Below are 26,798 nucleotides of genomic sequence, written 5' to 3'. Positions count from 1 at the left end.
TACCAGGAGACGTGCCATTACACGAGGAGAGCTGGAGAGGGCCATAGAAGGGCAACAACGCAGCTGGAATAATAGTTAAATTCTTATTTCTGTATTTGTTTTTGGGGGGGATAGGGTTAGGATTGAGTAGTGAGTAGTGACTGCAGCTCACTGCACTGCTACATGGTACAAAAATGTAGTGGAACTACTTCCCAACACTGAGTTTATGTTTTAATTGAAGATAATTTGCAGTCCTATGATATACAAGACAAACTGGTACTTCTGGTGTAACTGCTCAGTTTCATATAGGTACTGTACATTCCAGTACACAGTAAGGCTACTGGAATCTATGTTTATGGCCAACTAACATACCACAAAACAACTCATATTTGAGAAACACTAACAAAAATGACGAGTTTCAGCCAGGATTGGACAGGAATAAAACCCCAATAGCCAATTAATATTGCATACAGAATGAGAACTAAATTAGAACATGCACATTATTCATAAAGCTCTGTAGGCTCACTGGGGGCCTGTTTGACCTGCTTATTCCATTCATTCAGTTTCAGCAACCAGGATGTGTCAGCAGACAGGATCATAATGTACACCTATGGGAGCTCCAATATCATTCGCAATGTATTTGGTCTCGATCAATTCATGTATCAGCCTTTTTAACAACCCATGGTGTGATTGATCAACATGTCTTTCATTGATGGGACAGTGGCGGAACGTTTCGTGACGGTAGGTAGGAACCATTTGTACAAATAATGATTTCGCACCGGACTCATAATAGAGTGACGCCAGCGCGGGGAATCAGGAAGAGATGGCGCGGGCAGCAAAGGCAAGATGCTGCATGATGATATTCACTGCTTTACAACAACACATGGAGCTAGGGTTTATATAACTGATCATGTTAGGGCATTGATAACATGATCATCTTTGTGCCAGGGCCAACATGTTTTTCGTTTGCAAATGTTACGTGTCCAGGCTGCACAACCTGACTTGAGCTGAACTCATTGTAAAACTACAGGTGCAACTCAAAAAATTAGAATATCGTGCAAAAGTCCATTCATTTCAGTAATTCAACTTAAAGGGTTAAACTTAAATATTATATAGACTCGTTGCATTGTACATATGCATGATTATACTTTTCAGAGGGCTGACATTTCTGTATTCAAAATCCTTTTCTTATTGATTTCATGTAATATTAAACATTTCTGAGATATTTAATTTGGGGTTTTCATAAGCTGTAAGCCATAATCATCAAATTTGTTGAGAGTCCTTAGAATCTGACTGGAACTGTTCACTGCTGTCACCAGATGTCTCTGACTGAAGTACTGTCAGTCAGTCAAGAGTGTGTGTGTGTGTCAGTCAGACTGTGTGTGTGTGTGTGTGTGTGTGTGTGTGTGTGTGTGTGTGTGTGAGAGAGAGAGTGAGAGAGAGTCACTCAGACTGTGTGTGTGTGAGTCAGTCAGTCAGACAGTGTATTCCTTATCTATTGGAATGACTGAGATAGGGTGGCGGTAGCAATCGGAAGGTCGCTGGTTCGATCCCCGCTTCAGGAGAGAGCTGCCGTTGTGCCCTTGAGCAAGGCACTTAACCCCTAATTGCTCCAGGGGTGCTGACTATAGCTGACCCTATGCCTACAACAAAAAAATACATTCCGTCGTACTCTTGTGCAATGACCAAAAGGTTGAATCTAATCTACTCTAATAATGTTGCTCTCCTCTTGCCGTAGTCGGCGTTGGTGCTGTGCATGGATGTGGGTTTCTCCATGTCCAACTCCGCCCCGGGCCAAGAACCTCCCTTTGAACAAGCCAAGAAAGTCATCGCAAAGTTTGTCCAGCGACAGGTAAAAACACCCATCATCCTTTAGATAGTTTGGGGGGTACCTGTACTGTAGATAGTTTGGGGGGGGGGGGTACCTGTACTGTAGATAGTTTTGGGGGGGTACCTGTACTGTAGATAGTTTGGGGGGGGGTACCTGTACTGTAGATAGTTTGGGGGTACAGGTCCTCTCCTGTACTGTAGATAGTTTGGGGGGTACAGGTTATGTCCTGTACTGTAGATAGTTTGGGGGTACAGGTCATCTCCTGTACTGTAGATAGTTTGGGGGGTACAGGTTATGTCCTGTACTGTAGATAGTTTGGGGGTACAGGTCATCTCCTGTACTGTAGATAGTTTGGGGGGTACAGGTCAGTGATTCTCTTTTCCAGATGAGTGGCGTTTTTCTCCTTCCCACCCAATATAACTGTTGTATATACTGAATGTATCTGTCTGTCTTTCATCCAGGTGTTTGCTGAGAACAAAGATGAGTTGGGCTTGGTTCTGTTTGGCTCAGACGACACTAAGAACCCGCTGGCCAAAGACGGGCAGTACCAGAACATCTATGTGCATCGCCACCTCATGATGCCTGACTTTGACCTGCTGGAGGAGATCCAGAACGAGATCCATCCTGGGAGTCAACAAGCCGACTGTATCCTTTCACTGGTCTCAGTGCTAAGGTGTTTTCGCCCTAAGACTTGAACAGGTTATTGTGTTTGAGTGGTGCAGTCCCGTTCTTATCTTTTTAGTTGTATTGGATAGAGACGGAGTAGAGAGACAGGACAGTGAGGAGGAGAGGGCATGTGTCAGCAGGGCGTGGGCGGGATACGAACCCATGCCGACATGGGCGTGTGTGTGCCCTGGACCACCCCAGGCCACAGCAAGACAGTACAGTTGATGATAAAGTGTTTTAGCTGAGCTCTGTATTGATATTGCCTTGATAAACTGTCATGCTCTCAGGAAACTGAGAAGCGGTATATTTACCTGTTGGCTTTCTTAACAACTGTCTCACCAGGGTTGGATGCACTGGTTGTTTGCATGGACATCCTTCAGAAGGAAACACTGTAAGACTGCCTCACATTACTGTCGTCCAGATTAAACTACAGGGGCATTAAAAATGATTAATGCTGTGTGTGTACTTCAGTCAACTACTTTTCTTTTTCTCCAATTAATTTGGATACAAAGTCTGAATTGTCTGTTAAAATGCTTCCTTCAAAGAACATTTCTGCTTTGTGGTAAAGGTCTGGAATGTACAAAAGGTCATGGATGTTCTTCTTTTCCATACATGATCGCTCTGTTTAGGCCGTGATTGATTTGTAGTGTTTATGTGACCCTTGAACCTTGAACCTTCCGTGTGTGATTCTTAATATGAGTATAACCCTGGCTGTTTCTGATTGGTCTGAGTATAACCCTGGCTGTTTCTGATTGGTCAGAGTATAACCCTGGCTGTTTGTGATTGGTCTGAGTATAACCCTGTCTGTTTGTGATTGGTCAGAGTATAACCCTGGCTGTTTGTGATTGGTCTGAGTATAACCCTGGCTGTTTCTGATTGGTCAGAGTATAACCCTGGCTGTTTCTGATTGGTCTGCAGGGGGAAGAAGTACGACCGTCTCACCATCGCTCTGCTGTCTGACCTGAACAGCCACACCAGCCCCGACCAGCTGGACGTCATCATCAGAAACCTGAAGGCCACGGGCATCACCCTCCAGTTCTTGTGTGTACATCATATCATTACATCATCTTTTTATTTATTTATTCAGGGTTCCCACGGGTCCTTGAAAGTTTGTGAAAAAGAAATCACGGTCTTAAAAGTTTTTGAAAATAGACATAGGTCATTGAAAGTGTTTGAATTCCCCCCCCCCCCTCTCTCTCTCTCTGTCTCTCTAAAAAAAATCTATATTCAAAAATGTTTTACTTAGCTCGTCAACTAGTTCTGTCTAAAACTATGCCGTGTTGGGTCCTTGAATTTGAGGGAATTGAGTCTTGAAAGTCCTTGAAAGTTCTTGAAAGGTGCTTGAATTGGATGTTTCAGAAGGTGTGGGAACCCTGTTTATTTTCCTTTATTTAATCAGGAGGTCCCTTGAGATTAAAATCTAATTTTCGAGGGAGACCTGGCCAAGAAAGCACACCAGTACAGATACAAAAAGTACAGATACGAAAAAAAAGAAAGTAGAAGAAAGTATTTGCCATGCAACCAACTTGTCAGTCAATTGTTGGAATTTGGTATTTTTTTTGGTATTTTTTTGGTATTTTCTAGGCACAGGGTCAGCCATAGTCGGCGCCCCTGGAGCAATTAGGGGGTTAAGTGGCTTGCTCAAGGGCACATGCAGCTCCCTCCTGAGGCGGGGATCGAACCAGAGACCTTCCGATTGCTAGCCGGCCTCTCTAACCTCTAGGCTACCACTGTCACCTATCATTTCATTACATAATTATTATATCACAGAACCGTGACGGTACCATGACGTCTCCCCCCTCTAAACACTGTTAACCCTTGATCATGACTAGGGATGTCCCGATCCGATACTGAGATCGGATATCGACCCGATATTGGTCCTGAATGCTGGATCGGAGATCGGACCAGAAAAAAAAAAGGCTCCGATCCGCGTGCCCGATCCGCGTCTGTGTTACGTCTGTGTTTACGACAGTTTGGGCTTTACGACATGTGCCGTATTACGTTTTGTGTTACACTCGTGTTTGATTAAATGGAGTTGCCAGCTCCGACTACAAGCTCTGAGTTCGACTCCGTTATTGAACATAACATTGGCGAGATGCGAGAGAAACTCCCCCCAGACAGCAAAATTGCAAAAGCAATAACGGAGAAATTGGTTCGGTTTATTGTGCTCGACGACCAACCACTTTCGGTGGTAGAGAATGTGGGGTTTCGGAGTTTAATTGAACACCTAGAGCCGCGTTATACTTTGCCCAGTCGGCATTATATAACCGAAAATGCCATCCCGAAAATGCACAATGAAGTGTGTGAGTTCCTCGCCAAACTATTGGAGAATGTCGATGCTATTAGCTTCACAACGGACATTTGGAGCTCAGACGTGTGTCCAATGTCGTTGTTGAGTCTCACAGCACACTGGATAGACTCTGATTTTACTTTCAAGAAAGCGGTGCTGCATGCCCGTGAGTTCCGTGGCTCACACACTGGGGATTCCATTAAGGCAGCCATGGAGGAGATGCTGCTCGAATGGAAAATTAACAAAAGCAAAGTCCATGTCGTTTTAAGAGAGGTGGTCACTGAGTACTGCAGAGTACTATTTTTGTTGCTTTAATAAAGGCTGGCAGTCTTTAATTTAACTGTTGTTGGTGTGGACTATATACTGGGGAGGTATTTGAATGAATGAATGAATGAATGGTCTTTATTGTCATTGCTACAGTACAGGTACCAAACAACGAAATTTAGGAGGGGTGGCTCCCCTGGTGTTAGGAAAAAAAAAAAAAAATAAAAAAAAATTCAGGGGTCAAAAAATTTATACAAATATCGGATCGGTATCGGTATCGCCGATACCCGAAGCCCAGGTATCGGTATCGGTATCGGTAGTGAAAAAGTGGGATCGGGACATCCCTAATCATGACCCTTAACCCTTGACCTCTTCCAGCCTCCCGTTCCCTGCGGATGATGATGATGATGATCATGATGAAGATGGGGGTGGGGATGGGAGTGGTGCCACAGGGAGCTCCAGACGGGCCCGCCCCGGGCCAGGCAAGGCCCTGTCCAGGGAGCAGCAGCAGGGCCTGGGGATGGTCCGGCAGGTCATGGGGTCCCTGGAGGAGGAGGAGGGCCTGGAGGAAGTCTACACCTTCACGTAAGAACGTCCTCCTGGTCAAGTGACTTAACCCCGTTCAGCACTGAGGAGGGTGAACGAAGTCGCCTCTAACTGACCAACTGACCAACTGCCAAAGAGTTCTGGAACACTGGCCACCTAAAGTGTCTTTTTAAAAACTTTTTTTTTTAACGTTTTTTTTTTAAACTTTTTTTTTTCAGAGTGGGGCAGTCCCACTCGTATTTTTCTTTTTATTGATAGAGACAGTAGATTATGACAGGAAGGATGGGTGAGAGAGAGAGAAGGGATGACAAGATGGACATGTCCACGGCCGGAATCGAACCGGGAACCCTGCAGTTACATGGTCGACCCACTTAACTCACTACGCCACCTAAGCGCCCCTAAAATGTTTTATTTATGAACTTTTTCACTTTAGGTATAAGAAAGTCACAAACAGATAGAGCTTCTTTACAAACATAACACAGTAGTATAAAAAGAGAGAAATAAAAACAATTAAAAAAATGAATGTGAGGTCGTGGGATGGTCAAATTAAATCAATACAGGGTTCGCCTAATCTAACATACATCGTTATATATTGTACAAAGAATAGTCATGAAGAATCAAATACATTGGCTAAATATATACACCATTTTTCCCAGCGTTTTTCCGACCAGTTCTTTTTGGAGCCTTATAGTGTGAGTCATTTGTTCTAGGTGACGCAGTTGTCAACAATATATAAAGAGGACAGTTTTTCTGGAGCCAGTTCTCCTGGTCAAGTCTTAACCCTGTTCAGCACCGAGGAGGGTGAATAAAGTCATTCCAGAGTGCCAACTTAGGCCAAGAAGGGTGCCTTTATTCACCAGAAAATGCACACTAGGTGGCCAGTCTTCAGAACTGTTTGGCAGTTAGTGAGACCGTGTGATGCTGATGCAGACAGAGGTCAGACAGAGGTCAGACAGAGGTCAGGACAGAGGTCAGTCTGGGTGGTCATGCGTGTCTCTGTCCCGTCCTGCAGCGACGCCATCCAGAAGCTCTCCATGTTCAAACGCATCGAGAGGCGGCCCACGGCCTGGCCCTGTCAGCTGACCATCGGCAGCGACCTGTCCATCCGCGTGGTCGGGTACAAAGCGGTGAGTAGGGGGGGGGGGGGGGGGGGGGGGGTCAGGGGTGGGGTACAAAGCAGTGAGTAGGGGGGGGGGTCAGGGGTGGGGTACAAAGCGGTGAGTAGGGGGGGGGGGTCAGGGGTGGGGTACAAAGCGGTGAGTAGGGGGGGGGGTCAGGGGTGGGGTACAAAGCAGTGAGTGGGGGGGTCAGGGGGGGGGTACAAAGCAGTGAGTGGGGAGGGGTCAGGGGGGGGTACAAAGCGGTGAGTAGGGAGGGGTCAGGGGTCGGGTAGTTACTCCTGTTATTCGTAATTGTAAATCGCTTTGGATTAAAAGGGTCTGCTAAATGGCAAATTCTTCAGTAGCAGGGAGGTCAGGGGTGGGGTACAAAGCGGTGAGTAGGGGGGACGTCAGGGATGACAGGAAGGTTGTGGCTCAGTGACAGGGTTGGAGGGTTTAAATAGGGCCTCTTTAATCAGCAGCTCCAGATGAACATGATCTCTGATCAGCAGCTCCAGATGGACAGGAATTAGGACCAGATGGGATTGAGGAAGAGAGAGAGAGAGAGAGAGAGAGAGAGAGAGGAGGGGGGAGGAGTGTGTGTGTGTGTGTGTGTGTGTATGTTTGCATTCAGGAGAGTCTGGACTGAATATTTGAATGAGGAGCATCTGTCTGACTGACTGACTGACTGACTGACTGACTGACTGACTGACTGGTTGACTGACTGACTGACTGACTGTCTGTCTGACTGACTGACTGACTGACTGACTGGTTGACCGTCTGTCTGACTGACTGACTGACTGACTGACTGGTGTGACTGACTGACTGACTGGTTGACTGACTGACTGACTGACTGGTTGACTGACTGACTGACTGTCTGATTGGTGCGACTGACTGACTGACTGGTGCGTCTGTCTGACTGGCTGGTTGACTGACTGACTGGTGTGTCTGACCGTCTGACTCACTGACTGACAGGTTGACCGCCTGACTGACTGACTGGTGTGACAGTCTGACTGACTGACTGACAGGTTGACTGCCTGACTGACTGGTTCAGCTTCTGACTGTCTGGTGTGACAGTCTGACTGACTGGTTGACTGTCTGACTAACTGGTTGACAGTCTGACTGACTGGTTGACCGTCTGTCTGACTGACTTGTTGACCGTCTGTCTGACTGACTGGTTGACCGTCTGTCTGTCTGTCTGTCTGTCTGGTGCAGGTGACAGATGAGAAGGTGAAGAAGGTGTGGACGGTGGTGGAGGCCCAGTCCAACCAGAGGGAGGACGTGAAGAAGGAGACGGTGTACTGCCTGGACGACGACAACGAGACTGAGGTGCCCCAGGACGACACCATCCAGGGTGAGACAGGCAGACAGACAGACAGACAGGCAGACAGACAGGCAGACAGACAGACAGACAGGCAGGCAGACAGGCAGACAGGCAGACAGGCAGACAGGCAGGCAGACAGACAGACAGACAGGCAGACAGACAGAGGTGCCCCAGGACGACACCATCCAGGGTGAGACAGGCAGACAGGCAGGCAGACAGACAGACAAACAGACAGACAGACAGACAGACAGACAGAGGTGCCCCAGGACGACACCATCCAGGGTGAGACAGGCAGACAGACAGACAGACAGACAGACAGGCAGGCAGACAGACAGGCAGAGGTCCCCCAGGGCGACACCATCCAGGGTGGGGTCAGAGAGACAGATAGACACCATCCAGGGTGGGGTCAGAGAGACAGATAGACAGAGAGAGACAGACAGACAGAGAGAGAGACAGTCAGACAGAAAGACAGACAGAGACAGAGACAGTCAGACAGACAGATAGACAGAGAGAGACAGACAGACAGACAGAGAGAGAGAGAGACAGACAGTCAGACAGACAGACAGACAGACAGAGAGAGAGACAGTCAGACAGACAGAGACAAACAGACAGACAGTCAGACCTGTCCAACTTGGTGATGGATGAAGCTAAATGTTCACCTGCATCTCCCCTCGAACACACAACACATAACATCATCATGTATCTCATATCCACCTGCATCATCATCTGCACATTGTGTTTGGTCACGTTGATGAGACGCTGCCCGTCAGTTGAAGATTCAGGAAATGTGTAACAAAGCCCTAATCAACAAATCGCAACAAACAACAAATCAAAAATCTAAAAAAGCTCCCATCATGCATCATTTTCTGAGAGGTTTGACGTTTGACCTCTCACCTCAGGGTTCCGCTACGGCAGTGACATCGTCCCCTTCTCCAAGGTGGACCAGGACCAGATGAAGTACAAGTCAGACATGGGGAAGTGTTTCGCTGTGCTGGGCTTCACCAAGCAGAGTATGGTAATGTGGAGAATATGAACTCTATGAATATGAATTTGAAATGGAGATTAAAGAAGCTGTCCAGGGTTCCCGCGCTGGTCTTAAAAAGCCTTCAAGTCTAAAATCCAGCAATCCGATTTATAAGGCCTAAAAAGGGCTTAAATATACGCGATTTTTCTAATCGGTCCAAAAAATGAGGTGCTAGGTCTTAAAAATGAGATTAGCTTGTCCTGCAAGGAAGCTTTTGTGCACTTTGTTCTCTTCACATTGAAGTGACTTTCTACAGTTAACTGTTAATGTTAATAAATCTACTTTTGAGTAATTATGGGACTTATTTATTTTAGATTAATTATCCTTCAGACTTTTTTGTCTGTATAGCAGTGAAATCCTTAATCTCATCCCCTCGAGGATGACAAAAAGCTATCATATGGTGTCGCGAATAGGTGTAAAATTCGATTCAAAGAGGTCAAAAAAAGGTCTAAAAAGGTATTACAGTTTTTTACGGTCGCTAAGTCACAGTGTTCAATACTGAAGCCACAGTTTCACTACTCTTCATACAGTCTGCATTCATAACACTCATGTTGGCCAATGACTTCATTCATGTCTCAAAAGAAGCTCGTTCAACCACACACTGGCAACAATGTTCACTCAGAAGCATACACTGTCATTCATAACATTCTGACTTACAAAACACTAACAACAGGGAGCATTACATAGTCTGAATGATTTTCACAAGAATGAATATTTCACTATAAAAATGGTTTGATTTATAGTAATCATAGACAGAACAGTTGACTGTACAACTGTAAAGTATTAGGCAACAAGAATGAATCAGAAATGCTGCAATTTGCTTCTATCCTTTATTCTATATTTTGCTTCTATCTTTTATTCTATGTTTTATCCTTTTTTTCAGTATCTTTGCAGAAAGTAAGTTACGGTACATTTACTTCAAAGTACACTACATTTACTTGTGTAAAGTGAAAAATAAAGTGGAAGATGTGGAAGTTCAAATAAAAAAGAAAAACAGGAATTCCAGGGCTACAATACAATAGCAATCACACCAAAAATGTCTCACTCCTGAGGGTTTTGGTCCACCCTCTGGTCTGCATCTGGTCACATCTAATGTCTTCCCTGGCAATGCATCTAGTCTATTTCATTTCATTGTATATATTCTGCTAATATTTTCTAGACATTTCAATATGATTACTGCAAATAGTGAAAATACCACCGCTCATCCGTTATCAGACTTTGCTGAGGTGCTGGAACTGAAGAGTATCAATAGTAGGGCTGGGTATCGCCACTGATTTCCCAAAACGATTCGATTCCGATTCACAGCTCACGATTCGATTCGATTCGATTCGATTCCGATTCGATCTAGTTACAATATACATTTTTTGCTTGAATATGAAAGAGATTCTCAGAACTAATGCTATAAATGGTTCAAGGAACCCTATAACATGTAGCATTGTTAAACATATCAATGTTTACATTAAGAATTGACTCCAAAGCAGTTACATGAAAGTACTTTTTATTGGAACATAAATGAACATCATTGACCAACATTTTGCTAAATCAGACACTACAAAAAGTGCTTTTTAACGTGCTTTACTGCAGCCGAGGTAAATAAAGGGGCTACAAACATAGCCTACCTGAAGTGAAGTTGCGATATCACGTTTCACCTGCGCGTACATGTCTGGGACTATCACTTCACTCAACTGTTTGCGTGTCGGTAACACGTAGCGTGGTTCTAATACAGTGACGAGTTTTCGAAAGCCAGCATTTTCAACAACGCTGTACGGGCGTATATCCTTGCAAATAAAATGTGCTACAGCCTCTGTAATTTGTTGGGCACGGGGAGAATCTGATTGCAATTTGCAACCAAACGTCTTTATCAGCGAGGCCTGTTTCGGATCCGCTGTTCCGTGTTTCACGTCAGGGTGATGCCTCAATAAGTGGTTCCGTAGATTTGTGGTGTTTCCACTAAATTTTACTTCCACTGCGCACAGCTTACATATGACTTTGCTTTTGTCCAGCTCATCTCTATCGTCATATTTTTAAAATCCAAAATGCACCCAGACATCTGACTTTAAGCCTGGTGGTGACTTGAGTGTCCCTGCCATGTTTTTAGATTTTAGCGTTGAGACCTCTCGTTGCGTGAGATATGATAAATTCTTGTAGCGCGAGATCTCGTTGCGGGTTGAAGCTGCAAGCAAAAAATAAAAAATAAAAAAATAAATTAAAAAAATGAAAGATCGATCTCGGGATTTATGAATCGATAATCGCTCATTCAATGAAGATCGATTCAGAATCGGGAAATCGATTTTTTTAACCCAGCCCTAATCAATAGAGTGCAAAATAACAGCATCTGCACACTCAAACACTGTGCAAAAAAACAGTTTATTGCGAGCTTTCTGTCATATATGATAGGAATATGATTACTGCAAAATTGCACCAAATAATTCAGTTTTGAACGTGTTCTTCACAGTTTTGAACACAGTGGTTTAACAATGAAAAAATGTGTTGCAAATACATAGTATTTTGCAAGTGGGGGAGTTTGAATGAGAGAAGTGTTATGGCATTTGGAGAACGTAGTCATTGAATGCATTCTGTATGAAAGCAATGCACAAATCACAGAGAAAGAGTCACAGTTTTGTTCACATGGGTTTCTGCTCTGCTGACTGTATGAAGAGTTGTGAAACTGTGGTTTCAGTATTGAACATGGTGACTTAGCGACCGTAAAAAACTGTAAATTTGACTTTTTGAAACTTGTAGGAACCCTGCTGTTGAAAAAGATAAAGAAGGTATTGATTTGATGGTTGGAGGCTAGACCTCAGTGTGAAACAATACAGGATACCGTATATACAAATGACATTGTGACATTGTGACTGCCCGAGCAGAGATAACTTTTCTTGCGATGACGTATGGTGGATAGATGATTCACTTACTCAGACAAATGTATTTGTTGTAAGCGCTTTGGATAAAGGCGTCTACTAAATGCCCAAATTGTAAAATTGTAATATATAGATCACAGTGAGCCGAGCTGAAGTGGATGTCTCTCTAACCTCTGACCCCTAACCTCTGACCCCTGACCTCTAACCCCTGACCTCTGACCTCTCCACACTGACAGATACACAGACACCACTTCATGGGCGGTCAGGTGATGAAGTTGTTTGCGGCCAAGGATGACGAGGTGAGAATCAACTCACCAACTGCCAGATCGTTCCTGAACACTCACCACCTAGAGTGCCAAGTGTTCTGTGTGGTGTCTGCCTAGCAACAACACTCTGATTGGCTACAATTGAAGCATCACCATTGATTGCATTGTTGGTGAATAATGTCACCCTTGCTTGGCACTCTAGAATGTTGACTGTTTGTGTGACTTTATCCATCCTCATCACTGAATAAAAACTCCTGAAAATGCACACGTTTGCATCCCTCCTTCCTCCTTCCTCTTTTCCTTCCTTCCTTCCCTGAATAGATTAAATCCCTGATCAGACATGTGGTAAAGTGGCCTTTGGCCAGTCGATTCATGTGAGATTCGTTACTTCAAGGATGAAAGGGAGGAAGGAAGCATTCACTTGAGTATTGGAACAGGGCCCAAGAGAAGGTTCCTGTGTTGCTTACTTGTATCATTTCTACATCAATCATTTTTAATCTCCTGCTGGGTGGTCTCTGTGTGTGCGTGTGTTTGTGTGTGTGTGTGTGTGTGTGTGTGTGTGTGTGTGTGTGTCTCTCAGCATGCAGGAGTGGCTCTCTCCTCCCTCATCCGGGCGCTGGACGAGCTGAAGATGGTGGCGATCGTCCGGTACGCCTACAACCGCATCACCAACCCCCAAGTAGGAGCTGCCTTCCCCTGCATCAAGAACAAGTACGAGGTGGGTCAGCATGCTAGCGTGTAGCAGCGGCCTACCCCTGCATCAAGCACAAGTCAGGGTTCTCACGGGTCCTTGAAATCCTTGAAAGTTTGTGAATTTGAGAAAAAAGAATCAAGGTCTTAAAAGTTTTAGAAAATAGACATGGGTCATTGAAGGTGCTTGAATTCCCCTCTCTCTCTCTCCAATTTTTAAATATATATTCAAAAATGTTTTACTTAGCTCGTCATCTAGTAAATAAGTCTCTGTATTGCTTAACTTTACACATATTTCACAATATATTGTTTTGCTGTGCTGTGGTAGAGAAGGCAAGAGACCATTCAAGCCTCTCTTTTTAATTGTTGTCTGTGAGCGGATAGTTCCTATTATAGAAATTCTCATCTAGATCTGTCTCAAACTATGCCGTGTTGGGCCCTTGAATTTGAGGGAATTGAGTCTTGAAAGTCGTTGAAAGGTGCTTGAATGTGATGTTTCAGACGGTGTGGGAACCCTGGTAAGTACGAGGTGGGTCAGCATGCTAGCGTGCTACGCCACAGACTCTTCCTTGCTGTGGAATGGAGTCAACACTTCCTCTGCTCTGAAGGAGCTAGCTAACAAATTCTTAACTCTCTTGTTTGTTTTTAACCCTCTTGTTGTTGTTGTTTTTTAACTCTTGTTTGTTTGTTTTTTACCCTAGTTTTTATTTTTTTTAACTCTCTTGTTTTTTTTAATCTTCTTGTTTTTTTTTACCCTCTTGGTTTCCAGTGTCTGATGTATGTCCAGCTGCCCTTCATGGAGGATCTCAGACAGTTTGCGTTTCCGTCTGTGGAGAACAACAAGAAGTTCACCCCCACAGGTACAGCAGACGACCACGCAGTGACCCACCGCCTCCTAACTCACACAACAACACAATGCTGCTGTAGAAACAAAGACATCACTTCAGGGCAGGTCAGGAGATAGGAACCAGATGTCAGATGAGATGTGTGTGTGTGTGTGTGTGTGTGTGTGTGTGTGTGTGTGTGTGTGTGTGTTCCTGTTTCCAGAGGCTCAGCTGTCCTCCGTGGACTCTCTGATCGACTCCATGATGCTGGTGGAGGAGGACGAGGACGGACACAAGGAGGACATCTTCAAGGTCCACCACCTCCCCAACCCGGCCTTCCAGAGACTCTTCCAGGTAGGTGGTCTTCGTCCTAGAAGCTCATCTTCTGTTGTTGAACAACTTCTGCTGTTGAATTAACCTCCATTATGTAATATGTAATATATATGTTACGGTACATGTCGGTAAATTGTGGGAATGCGGTACATGTGGGTAAACTAGGGCTAGGGTTAGGTGCTAGGGTGACTTGGTACATGCTGGCATGTCTAACCCTAACTCTAGCCCCCTAGCACCTAACCCTAACCCTAGTTTTCCCACATGTACCATAACATATATATATACCGTATTTTCCGCACTATAAGGCGCACCGGATTATAAGGCGCACCTTCAATGAATGGCCTATTTTAGAATTGTTTTCATATACAAGGCGCACCGGATTATAAGGCGCACCGGATTATAAGGCGCACTGTCGTTTTTTTTTTTTTGACTGGGGTTGCGTTATGCATCCACTAGATGGAGCTGTGCTAAAGGGAATGTCAACACAACAGTCAAATAAAGTCAAACTTTATTAAGCGTTCTTAAACGTTGTTCAACGTTCAAACGTTGTTCAAACGTTAATGTGCATATTAACAATATTAACAATATTAACAATAACATATTAACAATATTAACAATATCTCCCAAACAATATAACAAGTTCACTCTTCTCCCAAACGTGGAGGGGAACGTTTCTTTGTCTTTGTAGACCTCAAGCTTCACATTCCAAAGGCATGGGTGTTCTACAATGACATGGAGACTTAACAATATTAACAATAACATATTAACAATATCTCCAAGCCTTGTTCACTCTTCTCCCAAACGTGGAGGGGAACGTTTCTTTGTCTTTGTAGACCTCAAGCTTCACATTCCAAAGGCATGGGTGTTCTACAATGACATGGAGACATAACAATATTAACAATAACATATTAACAATATCTCCAAGCATTGTTCACTCTTCTCCCAAACGTGGAGGGGAACGTTTCTTTGTCTTTGTAGACCTCAAGCTTCACATTCCAAAGGCATGGGTGTTCTACAATGACATGGAGACATAACAATATTAACAATAACATATTAACAATATCTCCAAGCCTTGTTCACTCTTCTCCCAAACGTGGAGGGGAACTTTTCTTTGTCTTTGTAGACCTCAAGCTTCACATTCCAAAGGCATGAGTGTTCTACAATGACATGGAGACAGAGGGATGAGATGTTCATTAATTCAATTCAGTCAAACATTCAAACTTTATTTCAGTAAACACGTAGTAAAAGAAACAGTCTGATACCACTAAATCAAACGTTAGTGCATAACTCAACATTGTTCAGTTATGTATAACACGTAAAGCTCACTTTTTCAGTTCATTCCTCGTCCACGAATCCCTTGAATTATTCTTCTTCAGTGTCCGAATTGAACAGTTGGGTGAGTACGGCATCCATTCAGAGCACATGATAGCATAACAATAGCATAGCATTCGCGGAGATTCCAAGATGGCGGCCGTCGTTTACTGATTACCGTAATGCTGCAAGCGGTGCGGCTTTGTAGTTTACCAGTCGTACTGAAACATTTTATTATTATTCAAAAAAAAATATTGGTCATGTAATTTTTACATTTTGATCCATATATAAGGCGCACCGGATTATAAGGCGCACTGTCGTTTTTTTTTTTTTTTGGGACTTTTAAGTGCGCCTTATAGTGCGGAAAATACGGTATATATATATAATAATATATGCCGTTTAGCTGACGCTTTTATTCAAAGCGACGTGCGTTACGCTCCGTGCACACCAGGGACCGTGACCCACCGTTCTGGCGCAACCTGGTGGGATGGGCTTGACGTACTTCAACGTGCGATGCAGATGCAAAGCTCTACTCGTGTTGCTAGCGAAGTTTCCCACAGAAGTGGGGAAAAAAACGTCAGATAAGACTTGATACATAACTATGAGGTGAAGAAGCACTACATGGTGCTGTCACGGGGGCAATAGGAAAGATAGACACTGATTGATCTAGCTTTTCAAAATCTTTGGAATAACTAACCCAGGCAATGTCGCTCAGAACAGCAATGGCTAAAGTAGGCTAACTAACTAACAACAACAGACTACAGTGTTGGGCTGGCAGCACCTCCTCTCTCCCTAGAAGGCTAGGGTTAGGCTAGGCTAAAAGAAGCTACTTGTTATAATACAGATACAGATCTATTCTAGTATAGTACATAGTAGCCTTTAGCTACGGCGCTAGTTGTTGTGCTAAGTTGATTGATTGACTGTGTTCGCGAATGCTATGCTATGGTATGCTATCATGTGCTGTACTCGTTTTCACTGAATAAATCGCGATTTCTTTCAAAGAAGGTAGCAGGTGTGTATGTCCATGTCAAGGAGAAGGTACGACTTGTATGACAGTAGTGTGATTAGGACATAAGTTAAGGATATTAGTGTAGTTGTACTTTAGCCTGTGGAGACGATAGCATTAGCTCCACACGGATTTAACATGAACAGTAGTAGACTACATCACAAGATACTTTATGCATATATAAACGGGTTATTTTGATAAACTGGACACATTTTGTGAATATATATGGTTACTTTGTCGCCTGAAAACATATAAAAACTTCATAAAATGACATATTAACACTTGTAGAGCCAAATTACAGATTGTAGCCAATGGCGGATTTTACATCTGAGGCGAAAGCTCTGGGCAAGAAACTACTTCCGGTTTACTTCCGGTTGTTTTAACGGATCCAACGCAACGCAAAAGCTGAAATTTTTTGACTGATTAGCGCACCCTGACGGTCAAGAAACGCAATGCAGAGCAAAGCAACTGATCAACGCAACTGCCCCATTGAGATGAATGACTTCCGGTGCAACGCAATGACCTGGTGTGCACGCAGCTTTACAGTGAGTGTCATATGGTCCCAGTGGGAATAGAACCCACAACCTTAGCGTTGTTAGCGCCATGCCTCTGTCTGTAAAAAAAAAAAAGAGCAAACGTTTTCACTATCAGAGCGATGAGAAGCTTCTGTAGTGACAAAAAAATTTTTTTCTTCTTCTTCTGTTTCAATAAGCGCTTCAAAGCCTTTGACAAACAGCCCATGTATTCACACACAGATTCCAACAACCTCCTGTTGAGAGGCATATATACATAGTCTTTTTATTTTTATTTATCAATTTTTAAAATTGGGATAGAGACAGTAGAGATTGACAGGAAGGATGGGTGAGAGAGAGGAGGACAGAGACAGTAGAGATTGACAGGAGGGATGGGTGAGAGAGAGAAAAGAGGATAGAGACAGCAGAGATTGACCGGAAGGATGGGTGAGAGAGAGAGAGGAGGATAGAGACAGTAGAGATTGACAGGAAGGATGGGTGAGAGAGAGGAGGATAGAGACAGTAGAGACTGACAGGAAGGATGGGTGAGAATGAGGATAGAGACAGTAGAGATAGACGGAGGATGGGTGAGAGAGGAGGATAGAGACAGTAGAGATTGACAGGAAGGATGGGTGAGAGAGAGGAGGATAGAGACAGTAGAGACTGACAGGAAGGATGGGTGAGAGAGGAGGATAGAGACAGTAGAGATTGACAGGAAGGATGGGTGAGAGAGGAGGATAGAGACAGTAGAGACTGACAGGAAGGATGGGTGAGAGAGAGGAGGATAGAGACAGTAGAGACTGACAGGAAGGATAGGTGAGAGAGGAGAATAGAAACAGTAGAGATTGACAGGAAGGATGGGTGAGAGAGAGAGAGAGAGGATAGAGACAGTAGAGATTGACAGGAAGGATGGGTGAGAGAGAGAGAGGAGGATAGAGACAGTAGAGATTGACAGGAAGGATGGGTGAGAGAGAGGAGGATAGAGACAGTAGAGATTGACATGGAGGATGGGTGAGAGAGAGAGAGAGGAGGATAGAGACAGTAGAGATTGACAGGAAGCATGGGTGAGAGAGAGAGAGAGAGAGAGAGAGAGGATAGAGACAGTAGAGATTGACAGGAAGGATGGGTGAGAGAGAGAGAGGAGGATAGAGACAGTAGAGATTGACAGGAAGGATGGGTGAGAGAGAGGAGGATAGAGACAGTAGAGATTGACATGGAGGATGGGTGAGAGAGAGAGAGAGAGAGAGAGAGGATAGAGACAGTAGAGATTGACAGGAAGGATGGGTGAGAGAGAGAGGAGGATAGAGACAGTAGAGATTGACAGGAAGGATGGGTGAGAGAGAGGAGGATAGAGACAGTAGAGATTGACATGGAGGATGGGTGAGAGAGAGAGAGAGGAGGATAGAGACAGTAGAGATTGACATGGAGGATGGGTGAGAGAGAGAGAGAGAGCAGGATAGAGACAGTAGAGATTGACAGGAAGGATGGGTGAGAGAGAGGAGGATAGAGACAGTAGAGATTGACAGGAAGGATGGGTGAGAGAGAGAGGAGGGATGACACACAGGATATGTCGATGGCCAGAATTGAACGGGGGACCCAGCGATGGCATGGCATGCGCCTTAGTGTGCTACGCCACTTACATAATCATTAGTACCTCAAGTCTCATTCCACTTTTCCTCCAAGTAGAAATCAGCTTACGTCTCCTTCTTCTCCTTCTTCTCCTGTCTCCACCCCTCCCCGTCCCTGACCTTAGTGCCTGCACCACCGGGGGGTGAACCCCTCCTCCCCCCTCCCTCCCATGGAGCCGTGGCTGAAGGCAGCTCTGGAGCGCCCCCTGGCGGTGAGCGCGCGCTGCCAGGCCCCCCTGCAGGACCTGAAGAGCAAGTTCCCTCTGAAGGAGGTGGTGAAGAAGAAGGAGCTGAAGACCAGCGCTCAGATGTTTGGGACCAGGTAAGTGTGAGAAACATGTCTTTAATACAATAATCATGATATTATGTTCACTAAAGACTGTATGAGTAACAAGAATGGGGGCGGCTGTGGCGCAGGAGGTAGAGCCGCCGTATAATGATCGCAAGGTTGGCAGATCGGCGGTTTGAGCCTCGGCTGGCCACATGTCGAGGTGTCTTTGGGCAAGACATTGAACCCCAAATTGCTCCCAGAGGGCGGGCCGGCGCCGTGCATAGTAGCTTGCCGCCATTGGTGTGTGAATGTGTGTGTGAATGGGTGAATGAGAGGCCGTTGTAAAGCGCTTTGGATAAAGGCGCTATATAAGTGCAGTCCATTTGAATGGTATGTGATTAAAACTGCAGGTGCTAGATAAAGAGTAACTCTTACTCCCTTCTCTCCAAGGCTAAAGTGAAAGAATGATGCTCTGTATTATCTGTACCCACGTGATGTTGTGCAAGAACTAAATGTTGAAACTATAAGACCAAGCCAACCCCATGGAGAGGTGGGCTTAGTACTTTGAAACTCTATGTTGTCTGTACAGAGACCCCTCTTGCAAGATTTAAATAAACACTCTGAAATGATTGATAAAGCCTCAGCCTCCATTGGTTATTAATTGACTTAACAGTAAGACTCGGGCGGAGGAGACTAGAGGCCTGTCGTGTTTGAACACCAGTCACCTTGTCGACACTCCCCCCGAGATCACTTCTGGTGATTAGAAGGTCATGAGTTCAAATCCCACCTGGGAACACCACCACTAGTGTGCCCTTGAGTAAGGCACTTAGCCCTAAGTTACTCCAGGGAGACTGTCCCTGTAATCTGTAATAGTAAGTCTCTTTGGGTAAAAGCGTCTGCTAGATAGTTAAAATGTTCAAATGAAAGTCCGGGAACCAGTGGTTTGATGACAGCTGTGCTGTAAAGACTCCTACTTGTTGTAGGAACAGACCGGTTTTCAGTACTTGTATGTGAAATGGGCCACAACACATCGTGAGCTTAGAATGATAAGGTTCTATCTCCGTTTAGGGTAGTTCAGAGATATTGAGCGTCAAAGTTTTTACATTCCATTATTTTTTGTGAGATGGAACCTTTGTATTTTATTAATTACTAACTCAAAAATGTAAACATTTAAAAAATAACACCACACAGGCATTAATAAACACCTAATGGATCAGATTATGTAAAAAACTAAATTTTGACAAAAATGGAGATAGAACCTTATAATTCTAACGCCACATGTTCTCTATTCTCCACAGCAACGAGGAGCCTGATGCCAAGAAGGCCAAACTGGACGAGGATGAAGAATTCAACCTTGGAGACATCTCTGCAGGCACTGTGGACTCGGTGAGAGACAGGAAGTCACTGGAGAAGTTTATTGCTCTTTTCTTGTTTTTTTAAGGGTGTGTTCTCACTAGAACATTTGCTTCACTTGGAATCGGAGTTTAGGATAGAATTCGCTTTGCTCTGTGTCGTTTGGAGCAGTGAGAACACGCATTCGAAGTCGCTCCCGGAGCAAACAACCAACGCATGCTCCGCTTGAAAAGGGTGGTTTCGCTTCGATTAGAAACGACGCATCGAGGCTGTCCATAGGAAAACAACAGCGCATGCGTGTTGATCTGGATAAGAGCGGGACGAACGGGCAATTTTCTATTTTTCGGACCAATCAACTACCACGTCTGTTGCTTCGATTGCGTATGTTACTTCGTTTACATAAAGGGCTGTGAGAACGCAAATCAGAGAAATAATTTATGCAACAATGTTGCAATCTCATCCACTTGCTCCGGGTCATGATTCGGACTTTCATGTGAGAACATGACCTAAGATGTTTTCAGGGCATTTCTGCTTTATTGGGATAGAGACAGTAGAGACTGACAGGAAGGATGGGTGAGAGAGAGGAGGATAGAGACAGTAGAGACTGACAGGAAGGATGGGTGAGAGAGAGGAGGATGGAGACAGTAGAGACTGACAGGAAGGATGGGTGAGAGAGAGGAGGATAGAGACAGTAGAGACTGACAGGAAGGATGGGTGAGAGAGAGGAGGATAGAGACAGTAGAGACTGACAGGAAGGATGAGTGAGAGAGAGGAGGATAGAGACAGTAGAGACTGACAGGAAGGATGAGTGAGAGAGAGGAGGATAGAGACAGTAGAGATTGACAGGGAGGATGGGTGAGAGAGAGGAGGATAGAGACAGTAGAGATTGACAGGAAGGATGGGTGAGAATGAGGAGGATAGAGACAGTAGAGATTGACAGGAAGGATGGGTGAGAGAGAGGAGGATAGAGACAGTAGAGATAGACAGGGAGGATGGGTGAGAGAGAGAGAGGAGGATAGAGACAGTAGAGATTGACAGGAAGGATGGGTGAGAGAGGAGGATAAAGACAGTAGAGATTGACAGGAAGGATGGGTGAGAGAGAGGAGGATAGAGACAGTAGAGACTGACAGGAAGGATGGGTGAGAGAGGAGGATAAAGACAGTAGAGATTGACAGGAAGGATGGGTGAGAGAGAGGAGGATAGAGACAGTAGAGACTGACAGGAAGGATGGGTGAGAGAGAGGAGGATAGAGACAGTAGAGATTGACAGGAAGGATGGGTGAGAGAGAGGAGGATAGAGACAGTAGAGATTGACAGGAAGGATGGGTGAGAGAGAGAGGAGGATAGAGACAGTAGAGACTGACAGGAAGGATGGGTGAGAGAGGAGGATAAAGACAGTAGAGATTGACAGGAAGGATGGGTGAGAGAGAGGAGGATAGAGACAGTAGAGACTGACAGGGAGGATGGGTGAGAGAGAGAGGAGGATAGAGACAGTAGAGACTGACAGGAAGGATGGGTGAGAGAGGAGGATAAAGACAGTAGAGATTGACAGGAAGGATGGGTGAGAGAGAGGAGGATAGAGACAGTAGAGACTGACAGGAAGGATGGGTGAGAGAGAGGAGGATAGAGACAGTAGAGATTGACAGGAAGGATGGGTGAGAGAGAGGAGGATAGAGACAGTAGAGATTGACAGGAAGGATGGGTGAGAGAGAGGAGGATAGAGACAGTAGAGAGACAGGAAGGATGGGTGAGAGAGAGGAGGATAGAGACAGTAGAGATTGACAGGAAGGATTGGTGAGAGAGAGAAAAGAGGATAGAGACAGTAGAGATTGACAGGAAGGATGGGTGAGAGAGAGAGAGGAGGGATAACATGCAGGATATGACGACGGCCGGAATCGAACCGGGGACCCTGCAGTTACATGGCTGACGCCTTAATGAGCTACGCCACCAAGCGCCCTGAAGTCTATCGCTATAAGCGTCATGCTAAGGACCAGGACTGAGTCAGCACAGGTTGTGACACATATCATACAGGGTTCCCGCGCTGGTCTTAAAAAGCCTTAAAGTCTAAAATCCAGCAATCCGATTTACAAGGCCTAAAAATGAACATTTCAGTTATTCAGTCTAAAAATGAGGTGTTAGTTCTTAAAAATGAGATCCTGCAAGGAAAGCAGTCCGACCACATCTATTTACGCGGAAATTCATCAAGCTGGAACCAAAAAAATGCCAATTCACTTCCTTTTTTGTCTGTATGCCAGTGAAATCCCTAATTTCATCACCTCGAGGATGACAAAAAGCTATCATATGGTGTCGCGAAATTCTATCCAAAGGTCTTAAATTAGACTTGTTGAAACTTGTAGGAACCCTGTATCATAACACATCTCTACATCTTCTGCTCTTCTGATAGGTGGGCAGTGTCGACCCAGCTCGGGACTTCCGCGTCCTGATTCGTCAGAAGAGTCTTCCTTTCGGAGAAGGTGATCAGATGACTGTCTCTGGTTCTTCAGGGTTCCCACACCTTCTGAAACATCACATTCAAGGACTTTCAAGACTCAATTCCCTCAAATTCAAGGACCCCACACAGCATAGTTTGAGACAGACCTGGATGAATTTATATAATAGGAACTATCCGCTCACAGACAACAATTAAAAAGAGAGGCTTGAATGTGTGAACACTAGATGGTCTCTACCACAGCACAGCAAAACAATATATTGTGAAATATATGTAAAGTTAAGCAATACAGAGACTTATTTACTAGTTGACGAGCTAAGTAAAACATTTTTTTATATACAGTATGTTTTTTAGAGAGAGAGAGAGAGAGAGAGAGAGAGAGAGAGAGAGAGAGAGAGAGAGAGAGAGAGAGAGAGAGAGAGAGAGAGAGAGAGAGGGGAATTCAAGCACTTTCAATGACCCATGTCTATTTTCAAAAACTTTTAAGACCTTGATTTATTTTTCTTAAATTCACAAACTTTCAAGGACCCGTGGGAACCCTGGTTATTGTGTCCCACTGTTCCTCCTCCAGTACTGCGGTGTTGAATACTGTTGAGGATTCCTCTGTTGTTCCTGACCGCTGACCCTGTCCTGCCACCCCCTAACCAACCCCACACACACTACAAAAATTACCACATCACAGTATTATAACCACTTGCACACTACTGGACTACTTGTATACCACTGGACTAATTTACTATATTATACATATAATATGATATTGCATATTGCATTTCATATCATCATACTTTTTTCCACTATTGAAGCCACTGTAAAACCAAGACTTTATTACTTTATCAATGTAGGGTTACTTATTTTACTTACTTCCGTTACTTATAATTATAATTATTGTTGTTGTTGTTGTTTTGTATCTGAAGGATGCAATGCCGGTGTTGAGGAACCAAGGCCGAAGAATTTGACACTTGTGTACTCTTCCCAGTAAACAAAGAGTCCAAAAGACGTCCTCAGGGAAGCCGGAATGTGGGTTCAGATGACGTCATCTGGACGTCCTAGAAAAACGTCATCTGAACCCACATTCCGGCTTCCCTGAGGATGTCTTTTGGACTCTTTGTTTACTGGGTTGGGTACATTGGGATGTAATAAAATAGATTCTGATTGTGATTGTGACCCATCTGTGTCCTTCACAGTCTGTCAGCAGCTGACCGGCAGGATCGAGCAGCTGCTGGGCACCAAGAGCGTTCACTACTACATGAAGTGTATCTCCTGTGTCCAGGCCTTCAGGGAGCAGTCAGTCAAGGTGGGCGTTCAATACAACCTGTTGATTGTTTTTACTCATTTGAATAACTTTCTAGTGAGTGAAAGGCAGCACCAGAGAAGTCATTCGTGCAGCTGTGAAGTTTTCTTTCTTGTTTTCCGAGGCTGGCGGGTGAAGGTGTTCTAAACTGTAGCTCTCTTTCATTAAAGCTTATTAATATTAGTATTACCGGTAGTATTATATACAATATCGATGTTGTATTATTATAATTTGTTTAAACTGATATTGATGTGGATTTTCCATATCAGTGTCTACCACTAATGGATAGTATACAACTCTGGTTTGTACACTCACTTCATTAGGTACACCTTAGGTATCTTCTGTATTAGCAAGGTGTACCTGATGAAGAGGCTGGTGAGTGTATGTGTACAGTAGCTTACAGTGAGAGGGATTTGACAGTCGTGCACGTTTATCTTCATGAATGTGACACTGAGAGCACTGCGCCTTTCCTGACGCAGGCTGAGAAGGCGGACTTATACAACAGCTACCTGCCGTCCCTGAAGAGGAGCATCCCTGGCAGAGGCCTTCAGGACTTCTGGGATCTGCTTGTCCAAGGTACCACAGGGGCTGGTCTTCCCCCGGGCCCTTTTTCCTGACCATGGTTGCCTGGCAACTGAGAGAACTGTTAGGCCTGAATGTCAGAACGGTACAGACAATGGCCCTATCGCTAAGCCACGCCCCAAAATAGAAATTGTCCAATCATATCACAGCAAAAGTCACGACAGGCAGAGAACTCGGACAAACAACTTGCTAATATCTGATGGTGAAAAGCTTCTTGAAAAAAACATGTCTATTACTTGCTGTGATAAATCAGAAATCAGAAATCAGAAATTTGCCAACTCCCGCCATTGTAAGTCATTGAATGTCATTCAGTCACGGTCGGTCAGTCAGTCACTGTCAGTGAAGCGTTATTTGTTTGTCTGAGTTTTCAAAGGGGCCGTGGCTTAACGATAGGTCCATTAAAAGAAGTAGAAGCCGCACACTCAAGTTCCAGATGCAACAAAATGTGGTTTAATAGGACAACGGTTTCGGCCGTAGCCTTTGACAATTCTTAAATACAGTACAGTGCATCTGGGACTTGAGTGTGCGGCTTCTACTTCTTTTAATTGGATTGTGTTCCGTTGCCAGCACCTCGCTTACATTTTCAGCGGTGTGCGCTCTCTTCTTTTCTATTAACAACGGTACAGACACCATATAGGGTCTGTGAGCCGGACATTAACTGTGGGTTTTTGATTGACAGATGCCCTGACGTTGATCAGCAAAGGCGAGGTGGAGGGAAGCACTGTGACCAAACAAGAGGCGGATCAGGTAGGCTCCTCCCACCTCAGATCAGGTAGGCTCCTCCCACCTCAGATCAGGTAGGCTCCTCCCACCTCAGATCAGGTAGGCCACCTCCCACCTCAGCCTAGAGGAAACGCTACCCTGTCAGTATAATAAACATTGTCCAAATTAAACAGGCACACACGCCTCACAACGCTCAGTAACTCTTGTCTGAGGGCAGGGGTTGGAGGAGGTCATAATGCTAAAACATTTGGGGCTGGTCACCATGGTAACGAAGAGAGAGAGACACAGAGAGAGACTACTGGTTGTATATTTTCTACAAGTTCGAGTCACGTTGAAAGTGCGCTAAAAAGCTATTGCCGTATACCGGTATCTTTTGGAGGGAAGGTATACTGGTTTAGGAACTTCAATAAGGACCCAAGCCCAGTGTACAGTGTGTGACCTCGGCCCTGGTTCTCTCCTCAGTTCCTGGTGACGGAGGAGAAGAAGGAGGCGGCGGCGGCACCGGTGGTGGAAGAGGCCGGAGACGTGGATGACTTGGTGAGTGTTTACTTCTCACACAGCTGTCTGTCCTCTAGGGGGCGCTGTTCCTCACTCAGGAGAGAAAGAACACAAGCTCCTCACTTCATGTATTTACATCTGTAGTAAGAGTACAGCAAGAGTGGTCCGTGTGCGTGTGTCCTCCACGCTCCTCATTGAAGAGTAGAAAAGGGTCATTAGTTGTGTTTACATCTGCGTGGATGTGTAAGGATGTGTGTGTGGGCGTGTGGAGACAATGAGGCCTAACATGTTTATTCCCTCGTCTCTGTGCAGTTTGACATGATGTGAGGAGGCAGGCGGCGCCGGGGTGAGGAGAGGTCTGCGTGGAGGCGTGGAGCGGTTGGCGTGGAGGCGTGGAGAGGAATGGGAAGAACGCCGCTAGCAAACCAGACGAAAGGCCGCCGCGGCTCTGCCACACAGAGTTTAAACAATACAATTATGTAGAAACAATTCTTAGTCGATGACTAATTACTGTTTTAATTAATGTTAACGGTCCCAACCGACCGTAAAGCTCTGAGTCTCTCTACATGTGGTCTTTGAAGAGTTTGAACCCCTAATCTTGGCAGTGGCTCAAGAATTTTTCATGTGCTATTCTTTTCGGTTGTGAGCCGCTCCTGTTTATAGTGAAAATAAACAACGGGAATCAAAGAGGACAGCACTGCAAGGCTGAGGGTTTATTTTTTTTATTCTTTATCTGTTTAAATGTCTTGTCTGAAGTTTGTCTACTGTTTAACCTCATGCGCTTAGTCCAAATTGTCTGTCTAGCCAATCAAATGTGTTATTTCTGAGAAATTGATTCTAAGAAGTTTTTTTCTAATACTGAACTGCAATTCTTTAATACACATACAGTACAAAAGCAGGATTTCTGTGACCCAACAGAGAACAGCACCAAACACACCCACCACAAACAGCTGCTTTACTGTCCAGCTGTCAGTGTATGAATAAAGTTGTAAAAAAGTTTGAAAAAAAATAAAAATAAAGAAAAGTGCTAATATTTCTTCAATGTATCATTGTTGTATAACCTTACATTCAAGTTTCATGTGAATTCATTATCCTGCTTCAAGTGAAACACAATCAAGCCACACATAGTTTAGAAGAGTGCCAACTTCTAAAGAAGGCCTTTCATTGCACACAA

General features: G+C 44.6%; 1 protein-coding gene across 1 annotated transcript; it reads left to right on the top strand.

Moving 5' to 3' along the window:
* Window positions 1–678: 678 nt before the first annotated feature.
* On the top strand, window positions 679–26,618 carry LOC308162564 (X-ray repair cross-complementing protein 5-like; the record flags this gene model as incomplete). Its single annotated transcript, XM_080536710.1, has 21 exons — window positions 679–720; window positions 1,718–1,831; window positions 2,272–2,455; window positions 2,819–2,867; window positions 3,395–3,517; window positions 5,409–5,615; window positions 6,589–6,703; window positions 7,892–8,030; window positions 8,900–9,015; window positions 12,122–12,184; window positions 12,732–12,869; window positions 13,611–13,701; window positions 13,889–14,019; window positions 18,581–18,777; window positions 20,025–20,112; window positions 22,483–22,552; window positions 23,715–23,824; window positions 24,301–24,397; window positions 25,083–25,150; window positions 25,589–25,663; window positions 25,937–26,618. 21 exons carry the CDS (start codon window positions 679–681, stop codon window positions 25,949–25,951), a joined length of 2,232 nt encoding a protein of 743 aa, XP_080392836.1. The 3' UTR covers window positions 25,952–26,618.
* Between the last annotated feature and the right edge of the window lie 180 nt (window positions 26,619–26,798).

Source organism: Nansenia antarctica, assembly GCF_963989245.1.
Source record: "Nansenia antarctica genome assembly, chromosome: 7".
NCBI lineage: Eukaryota > Metazoa > Chordata > Actinopteri > Argentiniformes > Microstomatidae > Nansenia > Nansenia antarctica.
Note: the sequence above shows the minus strand (reverse complement) of the source record. Positions and strands in the feature narration are given on the sequence as shown.